Source organism: Gordionus sp. m RMFG-2023, chromosome 2 (genome assembly GCF_954871325.1).
Source record: "Gordionus sp. m RMFG-2023 chromosome 2, tfGorSpeb1-WG-v2, whole genome shotgun sequence".
In the NCBI taxonomy this organism is placed as follows: domain Eukaryota; kingdom Metazoa; phylum Nematomorpha; class Gordioida; order Chordodea; family Parachordodidae; genus Gordionus; species Gordionus sp. m RMFG-2023.
This window is the reverse complement of record NC_088776.1, coordinates 42,492,192-42,517,909: the sequence shown is the minus strand read 5'-3', so window position 1 is coordinate 42,517,909 and position 25,718 is coordinate 42,492,192. Positions and strand designations below refer to the sequence as shown.

At 26.7% G+C, this 25,718-nt stretch overlaps 1 protein-coding gene across 5 annotated transcripts in view; it reads right to left on the bottom strand.

Annotated features, from left to right (window-relative positions):
- The window catches only part of LOC135924221 (multidrug resistance-associated protein 1-like), a 54,813-nt gene that overhangs the window by 6,518 nt on the left and 22,577 nt on the right, over positions 1 to 25,718 (bottom strand). For 2 of the 5 annotated variants that reach the window (XM_065459272.1, XM_065459269.1), the window contains 15 exons: positions 25,457 to 25,634; positions 25,012 to 25,266; positions 23,991 to 24,194; positions 22,427 to 22,573; positions 21,955 to 22,048; positions 20,655 to 21,007; positions 17,534 to 17,762; positions 16,929 to 17,101; positions 16,523 to 16,730; positions 15,997 to 16,069; positions 15,239 to 15,536; positions 10,980 to 11,205; positions 3,024 to 3,168; positions 2,529 to 2,694; positions 2,262 to 2,461 (listed from right to left, as the gene is read on the bottom strand). In XM_065459272.1, the coding sequence (XP_065315344.1) occupies positions 2,262 to 2,461; positions 2,529 to 2,694; positions 3,024 to 3,168; positions 10,980 to 11,205; positions 15,239 to 15,536; positions 15,997 to 16,069; positions 16,523 to 16,730; positions 16,929 to 17,101; positions 17,534 to 17,762; positions 20,655 to 21,007; positions 21,955 to 22,048; positions 22,427 to 22,573; positions 23,991 to 24,194; positions 25,012 to 25,266; positions 25,457 to 25,634 (2,949 nt within the window). The remainder of the gene's footprint in view (positions 1 to 2,261; positions 2,462 to 2,528; positions 2,695 to 3,023; positions 3,169 to 10,979; positions 11,206 to 15,238; positions 15,537 to 15,996; positions 16,070 to 16,522; positions 16,731 to 16,928; positions 17,102 to 17,533; positions 17,763 to 20,654; positions 21,008 to 21,954; positions 22,049 to 22,426; positions 22,574 to 23,990; positions 24,195 to 25,011; positions 25,267 to 25,456; positions 25,635 to 25,718) is intronic. The other 3 variants (XM_065459270.1, XM_065459273.1, XM_065459271.1) reach the window with 3 other exon arrangements.

The following is a 25,718-nucleotide window of genomic DNA, read 5'->3' as shown; positions in this document are numbered from 1 at the left end:
TTTAGGTATATTAAACTATTATACACGGTTCATACCAAACTTAAAACTAGTAAAAATGTTAAATGGAATTGGACTAAAAAAGATTATGCATTATTTGAAAAAGCAAAAGGAATAGTAACAGAACACAATACTATACAATTTTATAAACCGGATCTTGAGCTAATACTAGAAACAGATGCATCAAACCAAAGATTTGTAGCTGTACTCTTGCAAAAATATGATAATGGTAACGAATACCCTATAGCTTACACCTCGAGAACTTTACAAGATGCTGAAAAGAATTATTCGACAATCGACAAAGAAGCCAAAGCCATAGTAAACGGCGTAGAAAAATTTCATAACTATTTGTATGGACAAAAATTTAAAATACGAACGGACCATAAACCTTTAATAAAAATATATGGGGATAACAGAGATTTAAACGCCTTAACAAACCAAAGATTGTTATGTTGGGCTTATAAATTATCTGCATATGATTATGAAATAATGTATAAGAATGGTGCAAGTAATATAATTGCAGATGCTTTATCGCGAAACCCAATAGAGAAAAATGATAATAAAAACAAGTGAAAATAAAACAGTGAAATATATACGAAATCTTACTTATGACACATTAACTCTATCAAGAAAAGAACTTAGAGATGAAACTGCTAAAGATCCAATTTTAAAAAATATTATTAAATAGTACAAATATACAAAATCAAGCACCAGAATTGCAAGCTTTTAGAACAAGAATAGATGAAATAGAAAATGATGACGGCATCCTATTTTGGAATGGTCGCTTAATAATTCCATATTCACTACAAAAACGAGTATACATACAGGCCATCCCGGTATTACATCGATGAAATCCATTATGAGACATTATATATGGTGGGAAAAATTAGATAAAGATGTCGAAAAATTAGTCAACCGCTGTATTGGGTGTCAAAAACATCACATTGCATATTAGTAGAAGTTAATTGACATAATTATAAAAGACTATATATAAGAAACAATTTTATAATAAAGAATCTATTGTTTTGACTATAAAATAAATAATAAGTTATCTAAAAAAATATAAAAATAAATAATAAGTTATCATAAAACATGTCTAAAGATTAAGACTTAAGAAATATATAACAAAATGAGAGAGAAAATAAAAAAATATAAATCACTGGCACACAGATTAAAATAATAAAAATATAACAACAATTAGAAAGTTATAAGTTACCGGTGTCAAAGGATTAATAAAATGATAGAATATTTTCCAATATTGGCGGAATAGACATTTTGAAGAAACAATTTATAGTTGATAATTATATAATTTCATTTGAATCCAAGACTTAATAAAATTTCTTTAAGCCTTTGACAATAATATGATTAGTTTCTTATAGAAAGTGTATACATAAATTATCTACTTAACTTCGTATACTTAAGGAACAACATCGTTATTAAGGTGATATAATAAATTTAAAAAAATGTGTGCTTATTTGGTCCATTTTATACTAGATACTTAATTAAAAGAGGAAAGATACAAATCTAACTTTAAAGTTAAAAAATCTAAGATATTATACAATTTAATTAGAAGTATATATGTGTATTTGGTGACATATAGATATATCTTATGTTCCTTATCTCCAAATTTAATAAATTATATCTTATCTTCTTATCTCCAACAATAAATAAGTTTACAGGGATCATGTTTATGTTATAGGAATAGGAAACTGTTAAAATTGAAGATTAAAATCTTAAACCTTATCATTTTTAAGGGTTATATTAGGTAGGGATATATATGTCTTTTTTCGTGTAAAAAAAAGAATTAAATTAAAGGAAGGAGGGGGAGGGGTATTTTTAAGAACAATTGTTATTTTTTTTATTGATAGAGAAAAATTTTTTAAAAAATATTTATTATTTATATGGCATCATTTCCTAATTACGTTAGCGGTATATCTAATTCTAGGATTAAGAAAAAATATTTGCCGCCGATTTTAAATGCATGAAAGGTTCAAAGATTAATTTTTTGAATATAAGTATCTGTATCTAGATCCATTTAAAAAGTATCTTTTAACAACTCTGGTGATTATATATATAAAATAATAATTTGTATAATTCTTTATGAATTTGATTTTTTATATATAATATATTTTTAAATATAAAATCGGCTCAGGAGTCGGCTCATTGAGCCGCTCGAGGCTGAGCCGTTTTTTATGACTAAAAACTCGACTCGAGTAGCGCCGTTTAATAACATTACTCATAATTCGGACGGGAGAATTCAATACCTATTAGATACTAGACTAGGGTAATAGCACATTTGATTTTGGTCCACGAGTCTATACGATTCTGTTATAAATTTATCCATAACTCCAAAGGCTCTAATAGTGGAAGCTCCTAGCAAAGTTTCCTGAAAATGGGAATATATAGGAGATGTGGATATGGATTCTAACCGTTTGAGCTGGCGAGAAGTAGGTATGTAAAATTTCTTATATATGTTTTTTAAGAGAACAGATCATAGAATAATATTTCTGATTATATTAAATCATACATACCAAAATGAAGAAATAAATGATGGCTAAAGGTACGACCGAGATCAAAAACATAGGAGTGCTCCAGCATATAACTAATAGTGTGGTTAGTACGGCGTAAAAATTAGTGAGCCATGAGCGTATGGTAGGAGGTAGGCTATTGTCTATTGTGTTCAAATCTTTAGAGAATCTTATTTTTAAAGGAAAAATTTTCTAGCGATTTATTATTTCTATTTAATTTTTAACGAAATTTTTTTTAGCAGATTATATTACAATTTATTAAAAAATGTATTTATATATCATTTTCTTAAGTCTCCATAAATAGGTTTATTGTAATTAGTACTGTTAAATCATCTTACTTTAGCCAACTTCAATATGGCTTAGCCAAGCTTTTAGTCTAAAGAATTGACTTAAACCTCTAATCTGAATTTCAGCTTGAGACTAATTTTTTAGGGCAAAAACTTGACCAGGCCGTTTTATAATTTGCTATAACCATACTATTTGTAATTTATATCATACCTATTAACTATCCTTCCTAGAGGAGTGCTATCAAAAAATGACAAAGGTGAATGAAGAATATTTCTTAATAATTTTTGGTGTAAATATCTGGAAGCGGCTACCATTGACAGGGCGACAATTACAATGCTCGCCATTATTGTGATGCCTAATTCAAAAATGTATGTTGAATAAAAAATTATTGTTGAATGTATTGGGATATGTTGCCTATGATCTATACTTTATCAATAGTATACTGGAAATTTGATGGAAAAAATTCCATATTTTTTTAATTTATTTGCAAATAAAATTATTTAACTCGCAAAATGTTAAACTAACATATTAAAATTCTTAGATTTTTGCAAGTTAAATAATTTAATTTGCAAGTAAATCAAAAAAATATGGAAATGTTTTTTGTCAAGCACAACACTGTATATCATAATATTAAATATTAGTATGTATTTTCTTTCTTTATTAAGGTTTCCTATATGCCATAATTAGAAGTAGAGCTGGTTTACAATAACAATATTAATACTAATATTATGTTAGTATTGGTCTTAATTATTATCATTACAACTTAGAAAAGAATAAAAATCTTTATTTTATTTTATAAAAGGTCTTAGCAGTGTCTAAAAAAACATAATCATTTTTAAAAAGTGAATCTTATTCATAAAAAAGGTTTTCAGGGTCAACATTATTTACGTTTAGATTATCTATATCATTGAGTTCATTATTTCCGAAATGAAATCTATGAGTTTAATTACACTGTGTGACAAGAAAAAATGGGAGAAGAAAATAAAAACAAGTTTTGGTGCTGAATTTGACGCTGAGTTCGAATCCGTTTTCCAAATTTTCCCTACACGTCAAGTTTTAAAAATTGCACCGTATAAAGACAACTTTTCGAAATCTCAAAAATGGTAAAATTTAGGTCTTTATACGGATATATTTTAAAAAGTACGGAATAAAAATCGCTGAAAATTGGTGATAGTGTTAGACTTATATTTCTTTATAAATTTACTAATTTTTATAATTTTTTATCGATTGGTTTTTGAGAAAAATGGTAAAGAATTTCGTTTTGGGGGTCTTTAGTTTTCAATTTAAATTACTATCAAAATTATTTACTTTAGAAGATAAATTTTATTTAATTTTGCTTCAAATATGCTCAAGATTATATATTAATTTTAATTATGTTTCAAAAGTACTCTATGCCATGAAAATTCAACCAAAATCTATAAATTAAAAAAGTCGGTACAGATATTTTCGAACTTTTTAATTTGTACGCTTTTATTGAATTTTCTCTGCATAAAGCACTTTTAAAGCAAAATTAAGGTAATATTTATCTTAGTTGTATTTAGTAATATTTTATGCATTTATGATCAATTTATACCAAAATCAGATATCTGTACCCACTTTTTTAATTTGTAATCTTTTTGAATTGAGCATTTTTGAAGCAAAATTCATTTAAAATGCAATAATTGATAATTTTTTCATATTTTTTATTAATATTTATCTTTTTTAGATGTATATAAGAATATTTGTTTTTTTAATCAATTTATATCAAAATATATGATTTTCCAATGGAGTACCTTGAACCCTTTAGTATGGGCAATAAATAATGCCAAATAACGAGTAGGAAGAAAGGAGAAGAATTATTTTTTTTCGCGCTTAATTTTTCATAAACTTTTAATTTCTTTCATTAATTTTTTTTTAAATTGGATTTTAAATATTATTCAAATTCCCTCCTTATATAATATTCTACAAAAAATTAATGCCGAGGTCCCCTTGTTTAAAGTGTGTCTCTAAATTTTGTTACATCTGTGCGGGTTATATATTGCCCGCACAAAAATGTCCAATTTCTCCAATCATTCAAAGGATTTATGAAATTTATTACAATATTCCACTCTGCGATTTGGATAAACCATTTGCCCCTAATTACATATGTAAAACATGTTATAATTCTTTTAATTCATGGGTAAATGGAAAACGATCATATTTGCCTTATTCGAAACCTGCATTTTGGCACGTAGCAAGAAATCATTCGTGGGATTGTTATTTTTGCTCGATTAGTACATTTGGGTTTAACAAAAAAAATAAGAAGGAAATTCGTTATCCTGAAATTTTCGGTCGTTTATCCGATAAAATATAATATGCATACAACAGTTACTTTTTTTAATAGTTGGCAGCTGGAAAAATTACGTTGACAGTACAATGACAATATTGATCTTGAGTATCATCCAGAAGAGGATTCGCCATTTATGTCACAAGAGCAACTAAATGACATAACCAGAAATTTACAACTTTCAAAAAGAAAGTCCAAATTTTTAGACTCAAGGCTTAATGATTTTAAAATTTAAAAAAATGGAGTTCAAACTTCATACCGATTCCGTGGAGCACCGTTTAAAAATGTATTCTCTTACGAAAATTTTTTATACTATTCCAACAATCTAGGTCAACTTTTTTTACAACTTAATATTGAATTGGTGCCCGATGAATGGCGCTTGTTCATCGATTCAAGCAAAAATAGCTTGAAAGCAGTTTTGCTTCATAACGGAAATTCTAAGCCATCAATTCCCATCGCCTATTCCAACCAGTTAAATGAATCATATGAAATATTTATTGTCAAAAATAAATTATTCCATTTACGAATTTAAGATATGCTGCGATCTCAAAATGATCGCAATCCTGACGAAAGTAAAATATGAGATGGGTTAACTTAGCATAATATATTTATTGAAATATGAGAAATATAACTATTTCATTTAAAATAAATTGTTTGGGAATCGTACCGTGTGCAATGTAGCGAAGAGAACGAAAGCCACAATAAATAAATATATTAAATGTAAGCTATATTAAAAAAGATTTTATAAATAAAGGTAAAATAAAAAAATATAGGTTTAAAAATTGAGTAAGGATTTTTTATAAAAAAAAAATGTATAATAATAATAAGGAAGGTTTGTTGCAAAAATTAAGATATTTTTTTAGTTGTAAGGATCATTAGAACCGAAGTTATAAACCTTCAAAAAGTACTAAAAATGGCTTTTTTGGCCACTTTAACCTAAAATAAATAAAAAAACCTGACGTGCTGGAAAAAACTGACAGCGGATTTAGAATATGCATAAAAAACTGTCTTAAAACATGTTTATTTTATTTTCTCCCAAAAAATCAAGTAGAAATTTGTCACACAGTGTTATTTATTATATCCTAAATAATTAATTGATATCAATGTATTATCTCCAATGATACATGAATATTACTGTCATAGATGTTAGACTTTATAATAAATAGATAAAAGATCGAAATATCATTTAATATTTCTAAAGAAATAATTATTATAAGGTCTGCAAAGCCCGCTTTGGCCCGTCAAGAATTTTGGCATAAATTTTCCAGCCTGGCCCCAGATTTTTTTTGCCAGGTCGGGGTTGTTAAAGTTTTTTTTGAAATTTGCTTGGCCCGACTCGCTATTATCTTTCAAAAAATTGCCCAGCCCGTAAAAATAAAGAAAATCAGCTGGACCCGTTAAAATTTTACAAAAATTCTGGCCCAAGTTAATTTTTTACAAATTTTTATCAATATAAATTTTACCCAATGGAAATTAAGGTTCTTATATCTTTCTTATAAGGGTAGCCCTACTTACAAGTGTAATACATAATGTTGCTATTATAGATATATATTCAAAATCAACTGCGATCTTAAAATATAATCCTTTAAATCAGAAATCTGAATTACTAATTAATTTGGAAATACTCAATCTTGGTAATTAACCTTATCACTTATAATAACCTTAAATCCATTTCTCAATTTAGAATAAAAAATTAAATACCTAGAAATTCCCAAATATCTCCATAAAAAGAAAGAAATATTAAATAAATCGTTCTGTGAATAAAATCGAAGCCAAGTAAAAGATTACCTGACCCCTCTTTAAAAAAATTAATTAAGCCAATATTTTAATCTATCTCTGAATATGTTTTCAAAACTATTTATGTCCCAGAAAATAATTTTATATGGCCGCCTATATTTGTAATACAAATATATGGGGGTTTCATAGAAAATATTTCAAAACGTGTGGGCTCCGCGGGTTAGATATTATATAGGGGTCATTCCATGTCAAATGAGCAAAAAATCAAGATTTTCGGCCAACCCCTTTCAATTTCGATAAAAAGTTGTAGACTGGTTATATATGTTCTCATTAGATTATAAACAAAATTTTAGCGCATTAGCAACTATATTAGTGGAGATAATCGGGGTTATAGAGGTCCAAAAAAAGTCTTTTTTTGCTTTTTACTTATGTTAAATAATTAGTATTTAATTTAAAACTAAATATGATCAAATATTGAATCTAATATCAATAGCTAAGTTAATAATTGGTAATTATGGCGAAAACATCAAAATTAATTTTTTTTAAAAATATAAGCCATCTTATGGTCAGTTGAAAATTTGAAATTAATATTTCGAAATGAATATGATCTCCGATTTTTAATTTTTTTAAGAAATATTATCCGTTTACTATTTTTTTAATAATTTCTTCAACAATTAGCATAGCTGGATATTTATTTAAAAAAATATTGCGATATTTATACTTTAAGTTTTAATAGGTTAAAATTCATTTTTTTATTGATTAAAATTTTTTAATGTATAATATATCATAAAATTCGATTAAATAACTTTATAAATCTTATTCTCCTGAGATATTCGCAGGATAAAAAAATTTAATAATCTTTTTAATATTTCAATGTAAATTAAAAATAATTAAAAAATCCGACTAGCACATGAACAAAAAGGCAGGATTAAAGGAGTGCAGGAAAATTATTAAAATTATTAATGGAAAAATCGAAAATCACATTAATCACCAGACCTATCCCCCACCCCCCCAGACTAAGTCATACCCATCAAGACCAAGAATGATATGAAATTGTCATTATCTTAAATTATAAAAATAACCAGAGATAAGGAAAATTTCGAAGATTATCCCCAATAACCCATAATCTGGATGCCTTTGAATCGATTAATGAAACATTACACAATATTGGAGAATCACCAATTAAAAGAAAACGTTTAATGGAGGAATATCCTAAAAATAAAATTCAAAATTGAAAAAGCAATAAAAAGGTTTTAGAAATATCTGATTCCGAGATTGATAGTCCAATGAAAGAGAAAATTCTTATTATATTAAAGGATAACTTTGATAAATTATCAAAAAATCAACAATATCAAATTCTTACAATTTTGCCTCAAAGATGGAGTGTAAATAAAATTCAAGCGGAATTCAACGTAACATCTTATATGGCAAGAAAATCCAAAATGGTGGTAAAAGAAAGTGTAATTCTTTCATTCCCAAAACTAAGGCAGGAAAGATACTAAACGAAAAACATTTAAACTCGTCAAAGATTTTTATTCTGATGAAATAAGCCGACTCATGCCTGGAATAAAAGATTATGTATCTGTTAAAGACGAGAAAGAACCAGTCCAAAAAAAACTTATATTAAATAATCTTAAAAAATATGCAAGATGTTTAAGGAGGAATACCCAAATATCAATTGGATTCTCTAAATTTGCCGAACTTAGACCAAAAAACTAACTGTATTTTAGTTGGAGCTAGTGGCACACACACTGTTTGTGTCTGCGCCATTCATCAGAATGTGGAATTAATGACAAATGTAATAGCTGAAATTACAGTAGGAGAAAATTACTGTATAAATTCTTATATCTTTTAGGGCAAATTATTTGTAATCAATCTCAGCCAAAATGTTATTTAACAAATTGTGATCAATTCCCTGGTATAGAATCTCTTAAGGGCCAATTATACCAATTGTTTCATAGAAATCGTATAGAATATGTCACGTTTAAACGATGGATCATGGTGGATAGAGCAAATCTTGAAACTATTATAAAGTCCGTTGATGATTTCATCGAATATCTATTAGAAAAAGTTCAAATTTTACTGCGTCACTCGTTTGAAGCTAAACAACAAATTTTATTTTCAAAGAAAATTTAAAAGATGGGGAATTTTTAACAAATCTAGATTATTCTGAGAATTATTCCTTCATTTTACAAGATGAAGTTCAGGGATTTCATTGGAACAACGTGCAGACCACTATATATCAATTTGTAGCATATTATAAATCTGGAGAAGATTTAAAAAATATAAATTTTGTTATTATATCCGAATCATTAAACCATAATACTAGTGCAGCCCACCTTTATCAAATAAAATTTATTAATTTCTTAACAGCCAAATTTAATTCTAAACCAGAAAAAATAATATATTTTTCAGATGGAGCCGCGTCTCAATACAAGAATCGCAAAAATTTTCTGAACATATGCCTTCATAAATACGATTTTAATATTCCTGCCGAATGGCATTTCTTTGCCACTGTTCACGGTAAAATGCATGTGACGGTATCGGAGGATATGTCAAAAGATTAGTTGCCAGAGCTAGTCTTCAAAAGCCAAATAAAAATAAAATCCTAACCCCATTAGAATTATATAATTATGCTAAAGAAAATATTAATGGAATTCAATTTGAATATGTTCCAATCAAGAATATATCGAAGGGGAATTAGCCCTTCGTAAAAGATTTAATTCTGCACTGCCCGTCCTCAAAAAATTCACGGGGTTATTCTCATTGAACAAAATAGACTAAAAACCAAAATATATTCAAATTCCAAAAAATATAATATAAAACAAGTTTCGTTTTAAAATGAGAAAATTATATTTAAAAATATTAATGGATATGTAACATGTGTATATGATGATAAATGGTGGTTAGGATATATAATCGATAAACTAAATACAAATGAAGAAGTTAAAATCCGATTTTTACACGCTTGTGGACCTTCAGCATCATTTAAATTTCCTCTGAAAGATGATATTTTAGTGTTGCCTAAATCTCATATTCGCTCGCTGGTCAATCCTTCTACTCCCACCAGTCGAACATATATATTATCTCCTGAAGAAATCTCACAAGCTAGCCAGGCTTTGTATTCCTTTAGATGAAGTAAGATTTAATTAATTTTTAAACTATCTTAATTAGGCAAAATTTGTGAAGATTTTAAAAATTTCATGATCTGAATTACGAATAAATATATATAATGCACATTGTAATCGATTTAGTATGATATAATACATTAAAATATTTTTAATCAATAAAAAAAATGAATTTTAACATATTAAAACTATTATATATAGCGCCATCTATTTTTTAAATAAATATCGCAATATTTTTTTAAATAAATATTCACCCATGCTAATTGTTGAAGAAATTATTAAAAAAATAGTAAACGGATAATATTTCTTAAAAAAATTAAAAATCGGAGATCATATTCATTTCGAAATATTAATTTAAAATTTTCAACTGACCATAAGATGACCCATATTTTATCAAAAATTAATTTTGATGTTTTCGCCATAATCATCAATTATTAACTTAGCTATTGATATTAGATTGATCATATTTATTTTAAATTAAAAAATAATTATTTAACATCAGTAAAAAGCAAAAAAGACGTTTTTTGGACCTTTAACCCCGATTATCTACGCTAATATAGTTGCTAATGTGCTAAAATTTTGTCTATAATCTAATGGGAACATATATAACCAGCCTACGATTTTTTATCGAAATCGAAAGGGGTCGGCCGAAAAGTGATTGATTTGACATGGAATGACCTATAGGTGGATGGAGAAGGCGAGCTTATATTTTAAAAAAAATTTGAATAATGCGAATTTATGAATTTTCTACTCATAAAATAAAATATTTAGGGACTGGCTGGGCAACTTATGTAAAATATTTCTCGGCCATACAAAGCGAAAAATGTTACGAATTAGTAATGATCTATCGCTAGTAAAAACTATTCCAAATAAAGGGATCATCAGGGTAATTATGATAGCAATTTTATTTTGTGGGCGTTTGAGGTAGTGGTTTGATTTGTTATAAAATATTGTAACCCCCCCCCTCCCCACTAAGTATTTTATTTTTCAACAAACCTTGCAAGAATCCATACAGAGCGTAAACTCCTAAGCGTTTATTTCTGAGAGGAATGTTTTGATATGCAGTTCCGTTAATCATAATAGGTTTATCATCGCTCCAGTCACTGAGCCAAAAATTGGCAGCTACCGAAAGTGCGTAATAAACGCCGAACAGAAGAATCGCTAGGGCGAAAATGTGGTATTTCAGGGCTTTGAAGTAGGTTAGGTATAGAGAAATTTTAACCTTAAAAATTATATTCATAATAAATCGAGTTATAAAAAAGCATTTGGTCAAATACATAGTTGTTAAAGTAGCGAAATACTTTTTCCCAATTATTTATTTTTTTAGCGCGCTCCTTTTTTTGAAATTAATTAACTACTTTCAAATTTTTATGATTTATTATTTATTTTTGAAATTTATATTTTCAATTTAGATTATAAACCTAAATCGTCTAGTGTATATTATTTAAAATGTCATCGCAAATGGATATAGAAATCGATGTATATGAGTTAAATAATGATAAAATGAAGTGGAAGGTACCCTGGAAGTAAATGTTCTTGATAACAGTAAAAAAAATTTCCACTTCCAAAATTTAAAAAATATTTTCAAATTAAATGTAAAAACAAAAGGTGGCTACAAATTTATTTGTATCCTCAAATAAATCTAGTAGCCATAACCTCAAAAAACACCTAAAGATAATTGCCATATTTAAATTCTAATAGTATTTTTATTTTGTAAGCATGTTCTTGCCAACAGTTTTAAAAAGATAGAAAAACATTTAATAATTTTGGTATAGGGGAGACTACATCCAAAAAGACCAATTGAATTCCAACTAAGATTAATAATATTGCACATGCCAATATTTCTCAGAAACTGGCTGATAAAGTCATTGTCAAATTTATAATTGATGTAGTTCAACCAAGTCATTGGTTGATAATCCATCACTTGCCATGATGATTAAATCTCTATCCCCTGGTATAATAATAAGACTTCCACTATATTTTTTTTGAAATAAAGGGTACTAATATAATAGAAAATCCCCTAGACGCGTTTTTTCTCAATATTTTTGATAATTTTTCTTAAAATATGTCTATAAAATTAAATACTGCCTTGTCCTCAGGTGCTTGTTGGGAGATTATTTAATAAGGGAAAACTTATTCTTTCTGATCGTCGCTCTAGACTTGGGGTGATAGTATAGAAATGATTATATTATTTAAAATGCAACAAAATAAATATTACCATAAATAATTATTTTAATTACATTAATTTTAGTCTTTTAACATAAATAAACAATAACTTAACTATATTTAATTATTTATAAATGTTGATTTTTGTGAATTAATGCAAAAAATAAAAAAAAATTATAAAAGGTAGCCTTGGCTACTTTTAAAAATAGTAGCTAATAACGCGCTACTGACATATCGCGCTACTTTTAAAAAACAACTCTGGTATATACTATATATTTCTTTTTAATTAATCTAGACAACATTTATTTATCTATATGTTGTATTCCATATTAAATCAACCAAAAAAAGTCGATTCTCAACCCGACCCCCCTTCAATTTTTTTAAAAATTTGCATGTTGGTAGTATATACACTAACTAATAAAAATGTAAAATTTTACTTTTCAAATAGCCTTACTTCATGAGATATGGCCATCTTTAGAAAGGCGGAAATTCCAAAATACGCTATATTTAATTTTAAATATCTCAAAAAGTAATTAAGCTAAAGACATGATTTTAATTTTATTAAATAGCTCTAGAATAGCTCTTTATTATGTTATAAAATTTATTTTAATGAAAATAAGTCTATTACCAAAAACCGGAAATGACTAAATAAAAATTGCTCTTTTTTTCTTTTAAATTTTTTTTACAGATAGACATTATACTTCTTAATATTTGTACAAAATTCTAGATTGGGACGAGTACTGGGCCAAAAGTTATTACACTTTAAATATAAGTAATATGGCTTAAATCCTATATTATACTAAATGTATAGTAAATTACGAAACAAATAAAAGAAAATTCGTTTGGGATCGGGCCGGATATTTTTTTTCATAAATCTTTCTGGCCGTGCTAGAAAAATTAGGTCCTATGCAGATCACTAGTAGACATTGTGTCATATTTAGCACATAAGTATAGCTATTTTTTTAGAAGGAAAATAATTGTAAGTAAAAATATTTATAACTTTATTTAGATAATTAATGGGAAATTAATATTCTAATAAACATATTAAGTAAATAATATCATACATTAAATAATGAAATGAATTAGAATAAAATTTGACTTTCATTTTGCCTTCCATTGGAATAAATGAAATATATTTTTGTGTCCCGGGAATTCGTTTGGCCATTAAAAATCTATTTTCAAGATTGATTTCCATTCTTAAATATTCTAATGCTAACAAATATATAATTAATTTCCGGGATAGATTCTCACATAATTATATAAATCAATAGTAGTTATTATATGATTTTCATGAGGACGTTGCAGGCTTGCTCTAACCGCCAACCTCTTAGTAATTTCCCCTAAACTATCGCAAGATTTGTATTTTTTCATTGCGAGAGCTTGTAGCAAATTTTTCTTTCAGTTGATATATCATTTCGGCTTCATCTTTTTTTGCTTGATTCTCTATATTTATTTTAAAAACTTTTTTAATTTTTCCCTGAATTTTCAAAAATTTATTTACAGGATATTTTTTTTCATTTAACCTTTTCTTTTTAATAGGTGTCTCCACTAAAAATGGCAAAGTTTCATTTAAAAGTTAAAATTGAAGTATTAAAATTTGTATAAGATTTGGGATTATTGCATGGTTGATTAGGTTCAGAATCGCTAAATATTTCATTAATAGTTGAGGTAGAAGGTAAGTTAGAAATAGAAGGTAATGTGATGGAGATCGTAGAAGTAAAAGGTAAGATGGGATTTGTTGAATATTTTTTTAATTTTTTCCGAGAACTATAAATTTTTTGATTAATTGATAAGCTAAAATTCACTTGTATCATCCACTGTAAAACACCTCTAAGATCGTAACGTACTGAATGAGATTTCATTCGAAATGGGTTGCAGCACTTTACAAGAATTGTAGACATTTAAAATATAATTTTTTTAAATTAATAAATAAATTTAATTTCTTAGAAAAAGGGCTTTGTAAAATTAATCGATAAAAATGACGGCTTTTACTGTTGGAATTAATTATGAATATTGACTTTATGCCAAATATAATTATTTTATTTTAATTAATTATAAGTAGATAAAAATAATCTTTAAAATAAAAATAAATTTCTGACGATCACAATAATAATTACTTATCTGGCAATGAAAAATAAACTTCATCATTCACTCACAGAGTTGCCAGGTCAAAAAATCTCGAATTTAGAAATTTGGGACGTATATAATCTTTAGTTTGGGGTGAAGAGATTATTGCTCTCACTTTTTATTATCATAGTTGTTAATTTATTACTTTTTACAAAATCTTATTATTTATTCCTTATAATGCCTCCAAATTAAAGCGTTTTGCGTTATATTTAAAATAATACAATACAATTTGGTAAATGTTGTTTTGAGTTTTTTAACATTTAAAAAATGCAAATAAGATTTTTTAGGATTCTAGTTTTAATGCTATTATTCACATATATTGCCCACTTTTTTAAAAAATAATTACTCTATATTTGGTATAATATAGGATTTAAGTAATACTGCTTATATTTAAAGTGTAATAACTATTGACCCAGTATTCGTCCCAATCTAGGATTTTGTACAAATATTAAGAAGTATAATGTCTATCTGTAAAAAAAATTAAAAGAAAAAAGAGCAATTTTTATTTTATAGCCATTTCCGGTTTTCTATTTCCGGTTTTTGGTAATAAACATTTTTTTAATAAAATAAATTTTATGTCTAAAGTGCTATTCAAGAGCTATTTAATAAAATTTAAATCATCTCTTTGGCTTAATTATTTTTTGAGATATTTAAAATTAAATATAGTGTATTTTGGAATTTCGGCATTTTTAAAGATAACCATACCTCATGAAGTAAGCTAAGTTGAGAATTAAAATTTTATATTTTTACTAGTTAGTGTATATACTACCATCATACAAATTTTAAAAAAAATAGAAGTTGGACGGGTTGAATCTTCAGTTGATTTGATATGGAATACAACATATAGAATATGATTGACATATTAAATAGTTAAATATCTTGGTACAAGATTAAATATTATAGTAATCTTCCCAAAAATGGTACCGTAATAATATAAAATATCGTAAATTTAAATGCGCTACTCTTCCAGTCTCTGAAATTTCAGTTGTCATCCATCCTCCGCCATTTTCTCGTTTCACTTCTTCAAAGATCTTTTCTTTACTTCCTAATCGTTTCCTAACCATATCAGGTGTGTTATGACCATCGCTTTTTTCTTTTTCTAAATCTTCACTCAACAATCCGCTAGATTCGATACCAGGGATCCCTAATTCTAGCGATAATAATGAATCTCTTAAGGTTTCTGTTTGAGAGGTAACCTGGCCCGTATTTTTTATCAATAAGGTGGTTGATGTGCGCAATGATGAATCATCGGTATTCGCCCTTGTTTATGATTATTTTATTGTTTATTATATGACGAATGGGAAAGATGTAAATATTTTGGGAATTCAGATGGGGGATAGGTTCTAAATAGCTAAAAATTGGGAATCTCGCGTATATCTTCTAGAATTTTTAAGGTAACTTTGTAATTAATATTATAAATGCTAGGGAAACACTTGTGTAGTTTATTAAAAAATCGCTAAAAATGAAGGAAATATTAACCATATTACCAATTTGATTCATTGGCCGGGCAAATCGGAGTTTGGAAGGAGAAGCCCACAAAAAAAATTTCAAAGGGAATCATACTGGGAATATGGGTGATATTTCCTCCATTTTTAGAGATTTTTTAAAAAAACTCAATTTAAATACAAGTGTTTACTTCCCTATCATCTATGTAATCAGAAGGGTGGCTACAATTTTAAAATATGTGGTTGAGTCCTTGTTTAGTATTTATATTCTATACTTCTCTCCGTTTGCAGCAGTCTGAGTCGCTTTGCCAAAATTGTTTAAATCGCCATTTGAATTATTCATCAAGCCTTTAGGTGTAAATCCCAATTTAAAAAAAAATATAATAATAAGTCAATAAAATATTCATGATAAAGATGGTTAACTATTTATCGAGCACATTGTTAAAACATATACCATAAAATACTTAAAATATTTTAAACAATATTTCGAAGAATGATCGAGGACATACTATATATATATGACTGTGAATCCAATTATCCATATTTTATTTAATATATACAGATTTAGAAATTTTGTTTTTATCGCCATTTTGAACCAATTTTATTTATATTTCAATAAATTTACGAAAAATTTATAGGAAAACACTTTTTGTGTGCAAACGAGGGTTATTTTGTATTTATTTATAAAATTATAAGTTTTTTCTTACTTATTAATACTATCTTGGGTTCTTATCAAATGAAAAATATCAATAAATGATTGTATACATATAAAATATATTTAATTTAAATATTTCAACAAACCGCCTTCACAAATAATCGTTTCATTGTTAGTTTCATCCCACCCCGCTCGTGAACTCATGAAATTTTTTAAATTTTTGGCAAAAACACCTTCATTTTTAGCTGAGAGTTCCGTATAAGTCCCCTGTTCAACTATAATCCCATCCTTCATGACCAATATTCTGTCTACCTCGGGAAGTATATGGAATGCGTTGGTAACCAATAAGCGGGTCTGAACGTTGATAAAATATAAAAATTTATATAAAAACTAATCAAAAATGGGTGGCTTTTATCGAGATGATTACTTTTGGAGGTTAAAACACATAATATTTTTCAATTCAATTCAAAGTTTCTAATATTTTATATTTCAAGATTGTTTATTTATTTGCCCTTCTGTCTGTTTTTTTCTCTTTAATATAATGTTTTAAACCTTATGTTTAAGCACCCCGCTGGGTCCCAGTACGTTCTCAAAAATGTGTCTTCCTACGTGGACATCTACCGAGCTCAAAGGGTCGTCGAATAAGTAAATGTCAATTAATTTTTTTCGATAAACCGCCCTGGCTAGTGAAAGTCTTTGCTTTTGGCCGCCTGAAAGATTTACGCCTTTTATTGTTACCGAAATAATATATGTTCAGTAAAAATAATTAAGAGCTTAGTGACTTTAGCTAGAACATTATAAGGCTCTAACTCCTCTTTGATCAATTTCGAGAGCGATTTAGCCCATGCCATCTGGTTACCATTATAGGAATGATAAATTATTACATAAAAATATATATTAAAAAACTTTCTTGGAAGGAAAGTGATGTAAGGGAGTAGATGAGACCCCTAAGGATACCCAAAGGTGGAACTATAATCCAACAAGATGTCAATGTCGGTAACAAAAAAATGTCAATATTCTGGGTCTTCTTTCTTATTAAAACAAATTGTAGTTATAAAATCGTTTTAATTCAATGATCCAAAACCATTTTATACCTCATTACTATAAATACTCCCCTACCCTTTTCATCCTAATTAGATCCTAGTCATTTTTTAAACCTTTTTCCCCAATCTCGGTGTCATCCCCATTTGGCAGTAGGTAATCGCGATCTCTGATCAAGTCGCAGGTTTGTAAGGCCTGTATATATGCGAGAGAGTCGAACGGGAAGGGTGCTTCGAAGGTGACGTTATCACGAAGGTTAGCATTTCGGATCCAGGGCTGTTGGGAGGTGTATGCTACTGATCCTCGGATTTTTACCATCGGATGTGAAATGGTGGCAAAGGATATCTTTAATTTTTGTGGTTGTTATAAGTTATTTTATCTATACACTTGGGTAGGAGCTATCTCAAATAGGGCTGGCATAAATTATTTTATTAAAAAATATTTTAAAAAAATAGATTTATTTGATTAAATCATAATTTTTTATAAAAATCGATTTATCTGATTATATCATGTTTTTGAATTTAAACTAACATTTAGAATAAAATAAAAAGATGACATGGAGAAAAATACTCCCTAGGCAAAGTTATTAATCAAACTTGCATTCATTCTATTACAAAGCCTGTGGAATTTATAAATATTTAATATTTGCCTATAAATAATAATTTGATAATAGAATTTATAATTATATTTAAATGTTAACAATATTTGATTATTGTAATTAATATAATTTTTATATAAATATAAGCTAGGGCTTGTGCCGATCTACATATATTTCACCGATCTAATCAGATATTAGTTCAAAACCGATCCAATATTTATTTTTTACCATCCCCCTTTGAATCAAATGTAATAAAAAAAATTCATATTTTCTATAAAAATCAAATTATAGATTTAATTTTATTTATAATTTAAAAAAAAATTATATATAATAATGTATGCATTTTATTTTGAATAGTATTATGAATATTAAAATAGTAATATATGATAAATAAAATTATAATCCCCGTTTTTCATGGCATAGGCTATATTAGGCTCAATATCTCGAATTGTTAGGTTATTTTGTTTTTTTATCCTCCAATAATTTATCATCTCGTCCAAATTACGAGCAAAGTTAATTGCTGTATACGACACATTAAATGTTTTAACATTTAAAACTCTATTTGTTCGTTTAAAGTCTTGTGTTAATGAGATATGATAATCGTCACATGAATTTAGAGTCCATATATCTATGGTAAAGGAAAAATAAGAATCATCAATAAAAATTTCTTTAAATATTTTTTAGGAGAGTTTTTCATATACATATCAAAAGAATAACTCTTCGTGGAGAATACTTCCTATTGATAATTTTATAATTTGGACATAAATGACGTAAAATAAAGCCGTCTTCCTTCAAAATTGAAATCGGCTGGTGGTCACAGATTATCATTTCTCCTATAAAATTAGAAATAATTATGGATTTAGGATAACTTTTCAAAATATTAGTTTTATTAAAAATGGTTTAAAATTTGAGTTATTTTTTCTAATATTTTTCGTTCTTTTTGTATTAACTCTTCGTATGAAGTTTGATGGATTCATTTTAAATGTTTATGGAAATTGGTAGTATTAAATAACAATTTTTATTATTCTCCCCAGTGAAATTCGATTTCCGCAGATAGCGCATTTAGCAAAATTATCTTTATCTTTTGTAAAAATTCCTTTATTTAAAATAAATAAAACGTTAGGTGTTCTTTTCAATTTTTATAAAATAAATAAAATTTTGGGTTTTGCGGTTTGGATCAGCTTGTACTACTATTAAAAAGGCAAATAAGCTAAAATGTCTGAATGGTACTTATAAGTTTAAATACAAATATGGAATTAACATGGTCACCAAAATATTTCATTTTAGCTATAGCTGATATACATAAGTTTTATAAATAGCTAGCTTTCTTATTAGATCTTTGAGTCTCACTTTATTGCTATAAAAAATCCTATATCAGTAAGATGGACATGTTTAAATTTTTATTTTGAGTATGTAAAACAAATGAGATTTGATAAATAGGAATCGAATAATTATATTTTTTTTATTGATAACATAACACCTCTTATAATATTATATTCTACTCCTTAACTTTCCATTTTCCAAACATTAAATCATTTATTAAAATTAAAACAAAGTGAAAACTTACAAAGACTTTTGCTAATTATTAAATTTAATATAAATAAGAATAGTAAATATATAATAACAAACATTGAAAGAAGATCAGCATACACATATAATGCCATTTAATAATCACATAAATGAAGAAAATAAATATAATCTTTTATCAATATTAAATGCAAACAATTTCATGATTCATAAGAGGTAGAGTGGATCTGATGTTCATTTAATTTCAGAAATGATCTGCTTCTTTAAAAAAAACATTATTGCCAATATAATTCATATTTTACTTGGAATCCTTTTTTTTATCTCAAGATGTATATATATAAGTAATTATTGCTAAAAAAATATTTGAAGAATGTTTAGGTGTTTTGTCGCGAGACTTTATGTTAAATTTTGCTTAAGGTAAAAATTTATATGTTCTAATATATAAGAGGCTTATTGCTAAATTTTATATTTTACAAATATTATATCAACATTCTTTGGAGTGGCTAGGTGAAGATTCCTTCAAATATTTTTTAGCAAAAATTATGTCATTGGCTATTACTACTTATACCACTTGAGATAAAAAAGGATCCAAAGTAAAATATGAATTATATTTGCAATAATGTTTTTTAAAGAAGCAGATCAATCCTAAAAATTATAAGAACATCAGATCCCCTCTATATGAATGATGAAATTGATTTGCATAATATTGATGAAAATGTTTTTCATTGTGGATGAAATTGTTTTGCATTTAATATTAATGAATTTGTTCAGCATTTAATATAATAGATTATATTTATTTTATTCGATTGCGTGAATATTTAATAGCATTATATGTATATGCTGATCTTTTTTCAATGTTTGTTATTATACCATTCTTATTTGATAATAAATTTTAATTATTTGCAAAAATCATTGTAAGTTTTCACTTTTGATTTAATTTAATAAATGATTTTATGTTATGAAAATGGAAAGTGGGAGTAGAATTTATAATTGTATATATAAATCGAGCATAACAAATTCAAAATGATATATATAAAAAAAATCATAAATCGAAATAAAACTTTTTATAAAAAATGAAGTAATAAAACTATTATTTTGTAAAAAAAACTAACGTTCTCTTTAATCTCCCTTTGAAAGTTCGTCGAATTAACAATCTTCATCTCCCCAAGAAGTGCGGAAAGTAGAGAACTTTTACCTGAACCTACAGCTCCAACGATGGCTACCAATTGACCTTTCTCTACGGTAAAATTTAAATTTTTGAGCACTGGACTGTTATAATTATTATATTTGTTGTTAAGACTAATAGCTGAATCGTTTAACTGAAAAATAGTATCGCCGTTCCCTTTCGTCACTTTTCCTACTTTGTGCGCTTCGGTTGTTAATTCAGGAGTATCTTCGATCTGGGAACCTTTGGGGAAATCCCAAGCGAAGTTGCTGTTTTTCACGATGATTACATCATTGTTAGCTTACAAAAGATAGAAAAATAAAAATTGTATAAATAATTTTTTTCTAGTTATATAATAATATATTATAAAAATTAAACTAGTAACGGATTGTTTAGCACTCAAAAACTGGTAATAAAATGTTCCTGTATTTTTAAATTTAATTTATATTAAAAAAAATAATGAGAAAAAATAAGAATCATCATTTAATAATCGATTTTCAAGGATCAATGGGTTAGCCAATTGCCTCTTGATATTTTTTTCTCTATGTTGCAAGGTAGGGTGGACTAATAAAAAATCAATTTGATAAAAATCGCAATTTAAATAACCCCTATTAAAAAATGTTTTTTTAATAGGCCTTATATTTACAAAGTTTTACCTAAATACTTAATATAGTGAAAGAGAAAAATTTAGATTATCTTAAATTTAATTCTTAAATCAAAAATACCAAATAGCAATAATAATCATTTAATAAATTTAAATCTACTTGATATATTTTGATTTTTATTCTCTATATTTATGCAATATTTTGCTATAAACAATTCCCCCAAAACTTGTAATTAAGATTTTTTTAAATGATGGATTGAATAAACAAATATTCCTGTAAACTTTTACATATTAAATAGTTCGATTTGTTTAAAAAAACATATATATATGTGATATACATATCATGGGCTTTTTATTTGACAGAATATCAAATTATATCATAGTTTATCAATATGTATTTATTAAAAATTTTCTGGCAAAGTTTCCTAAAGCATTGAACCTTTATTTGCAAGGAAAAATTGTACGTAGGAAAAAAAAGGTTTTTATTATTTTTCAGTCTAAATCCATAATTCTCTAATTAAAATTTTAGTTATTTTATTAAAATCGCGATTTTTGTCAACCCTATTACTTAATGTTGAGCGTTAATGGAGTAAAGTTTTAAATCTGGAATTTAAATAAAAAATATATTATCATTTATGAATACTATCATTCGTATTAAGGGTTTCTCTGATGACACAATTGGGTTCTATTTCATCTTGGAGTAAAAATCTGCATAGCCGTTTTAAGGATACTCTAGCCTATATTATAAATTATAGGCATGTTAAAAAGTTAATACATAAATTTGGTAAAATGTTTTTTTCATGTAAATTATTGCTTGTTTCATATATTAACATTATATATGAATGACACCAGAATTTAGAAGATATTCACAGCAGAATTTAGAGGATATTCAATTGTATGTATTTTATTTAGATTTAAAGAGAAATATATAAAATATTTATGAAGATTCAGAAATAATAGACAGTATTAAAACAATTTTAATAGCTAATCATTAAAATAACTAAACAATTTTAAACAAGAAAATGACATTTTTTTAAGATTACACAATAATATATAATCAATAAAAAATATTATTATATTGGCATAGCCTGTATAAAAAAAACGTTATTGAATACCTCTATCGTGAAGGTTATAATAATGGGAAACATGGATAGTGGGAAATGCAAAAGATTGAACAAAGCTAAAGACACAAAAGCCTTCTCGGCATCCAATATATGTTCGGGATTGCTTAAAACATAGGTGGCAAAAGTCGCGCATGATACCTGTATATCGAGAAATATATATCATTCTCTTTTACTATTTATATTTGTTTATGAATTCATTAATTAATTTTTTCTGTTTCTTATATTTCTGGAAAAATAGTAAAACAATTTTTACGATATTATAGACATTATAAAAGTTAAAATATTTGGCAAAAAAAATGTGGGATAAAATTTTACAAAATGAAAAATAGATAGGATAGGTTAACATTCAAAATCAATTCTGGTTGGCAATTTTATGAAAAAAAGAAGATTCAAAATAGTTTTTATCGTCTGCTAATAAATATTATTTGTCTGCTATCCTATATTTACGTTTAGGAAAGTGTCTGAGATTTTAATGGAAAAAAATTAGACTTAAGGTTTCCAATGACTCGAACAAAATTTTAAACACATTTAGGTAGTCTTATATATATGAACCGGAATACTTCATTTTTAAACATGTTTTTAGCTTTTAAAAAAATTGTAATGTGATATTGAAAAGAATAGTTGCAAGAAAAAAACAACATTCCTTATTTTATGTCAGAATATTCCATTTTTAATATTTTATATCGGCTTCTTTGTAAAAAAAACAAGCGCGTGGCCGTGAATTCTCAAAGGATAAATCGTAGAACAATGTGCAAAATGAATAATTTTTTTTTAGCTTTGTTCGAGTTTTGCGAAAAATACCTTACTCTATATTTAAAGGTTAATTGTGAAGGAACATGACAAAGACATTTCCATTGAAAAAATTTCTGAAAAATTATCGACTAGTAAAGAAACAGTTGGAGACAATTTAAAAAAGTTGTAAAATTCTTAAGCAAACGATTCTAAATGCAAAAATGGAAAATAATTAGAGACAAAGAGAGATGATCATTGAGTCTTAGTAAATAAAATAAATGTTAAAGTCTGAGTGAAATAAAATCTAAATCGAATTTTAAAATTGGTAGGAATGTTCCAATAAACACAAGCATTGAAAGATTGAATCGGTGAAAAAAAAAGTAAAAAAGTTTGTTTTATTTTTTCACATAATTTTTAAATATACTACGTTTATTTAAAACAACGAAACATTTTTTAGACAAACATATTTCTAAAGTTCAATTTGTAAGAAACTATAAAGTTAAAAAAAGCCCCCCCCCCTCTAAAAGCAAGCAAAAGCAAAAAAAGAGTGTATGGGCGAAAGAACATAAAATGTATTATGATGGTTCAGCGTTATTTTAAGCCATAAATCAAAAATTTTTTTTTATAATTTATAATTTCTAATTTATATAAGATGAAAGATTAAATGTACCTATTTCCTTTAACTTTTTTTAATTTGTTTGTAATCCTTTATAAAATTTTAAAAAAATATTCTTGGCAAACTATATGACGACGTTATGTTAAAATCCTTTTTAATATAATTCATAAATATATAATATATAAAATATATTTTGAAATATGTTACTAAGAAAGGAGCACAACACCAAATGAAGGAGAAATAAGCCAATAAGAATGCTATTTTTTTGAGTATGTCCACTTCTTTATTACGTATTTTAAGAATTTTATCTTCGAATGATAGTTCCCAAGCGTATAATTTAATCACTTTTATCCCGTTTAAAACTTCGTTCATAATCTTGATACGTTCGTCTTTCAATTTCATTTGGCTAGCCTTGAGATAATTTTTTTTTAAATAAATAAAATTACTTTTATTTTATGATTAAAAAATCAGCAGCTCTCTTAGAGCTAATTTCCTTAGGGAATTTAGAACACTTTCAGTTTTAACAGTCTAAATATCAGGTAAAACTTAGGGAGCAGCCTCAGAATTGGCCGATTTTTTTACGGGGTGGGGTCATAATACAGCTAAACACCAGCATAGTCTGGGACTGGGATTTGCCCAATTCTGATGTAGGTTATGGGAGGTGTTTCAACGAAACTTCTTTCGATTGAAAATGTCGATTAAGGTTGGCAAAAATTGTAATTATAAAAAAATTTATTTGTATAAAGCATAATTTTTTTTGATTTAAATCAAATTTAATAAAATACAAATAAGCCCTGGAAGAAAATAATACCAAACACTATTTAATCTTATTGTTAACGGAAATTTTGTCGCTAATATTTTTTCCCTCTTTATAATAGCTAATATAATGATAGAACACACAGGCACTAATAAAACACAATATAGCAGATATTTTATAATTAGTGCTTCCAATTGTTCAGACAACTTTAACGGAGCTGATATGAAGATATTATACGATTCAAAAAATCTAAATACAAATACAAATAACCATATGAAAATCTAAAATATCAATAATTTTTCATAAATTGAACACGGCCAAAGGATGGCAAAAAAAAAAACTATTTGACTAATTTAGAAATAAAATCTTTCTTAACATGTAAAAAAGAGAACAATAAGTTGCAAAAAATTAATTAAAAAATAGATAACATATTGAACCCAGTTGAATTTTTTTTTAAATTAAGCATTATACTTGAAGCTGTGTTATCTTGTTAGCCATAACCGCGTTTAGTGGTATCAATAAAACCATAACCAACAGACCAGATAAAACGGAAGGTCCGAGGATATTCCACAAAAATATCATGCAAATACCTATTTGAAAAGGGCCACTCCATAATAAACTAACATAGGAGCATACTTCCGATACCTTTTGAGTGTCCACTGACATCAGATTAACTATTTCACCAACCGTGGATGTTTTGCGGGCAGAATTAGAGAGTCTTAAAGCCTTTAAGTATTGAGTGAGAATAGAAGAAAAAAATTGGACTAAGATTTTTTTTAAAAATAAAATATATAAAAATGCCAACTATTTATAAAGCAGATTTATGTAAATTAGAAGTAAACCCATTCTATAAATTGAGCGAAACCGGATGTCAATAATTAATAATTGTTTGATGGTATGCAAAATATAAGTATACTTTTTTGTAAACGGCACAAATTAGAATGGTTTTGATGCGCATACCTATCGCAAATACAATTTGAAAATATTGATTAAGGATTATGGTTTGTAAGATAACTGCGGCTAACATTGTGATAGCATAAAATACGCCAATCCATAAAGACTGGCTTTTGGAGTTCACGAAAGATATTAGATATCTGAAAATTAAATTGAGTTTTAAAATAACATATATATCATTTTATGATTAAATAAATTTCCAGATGAATCATACCCGATTGAAA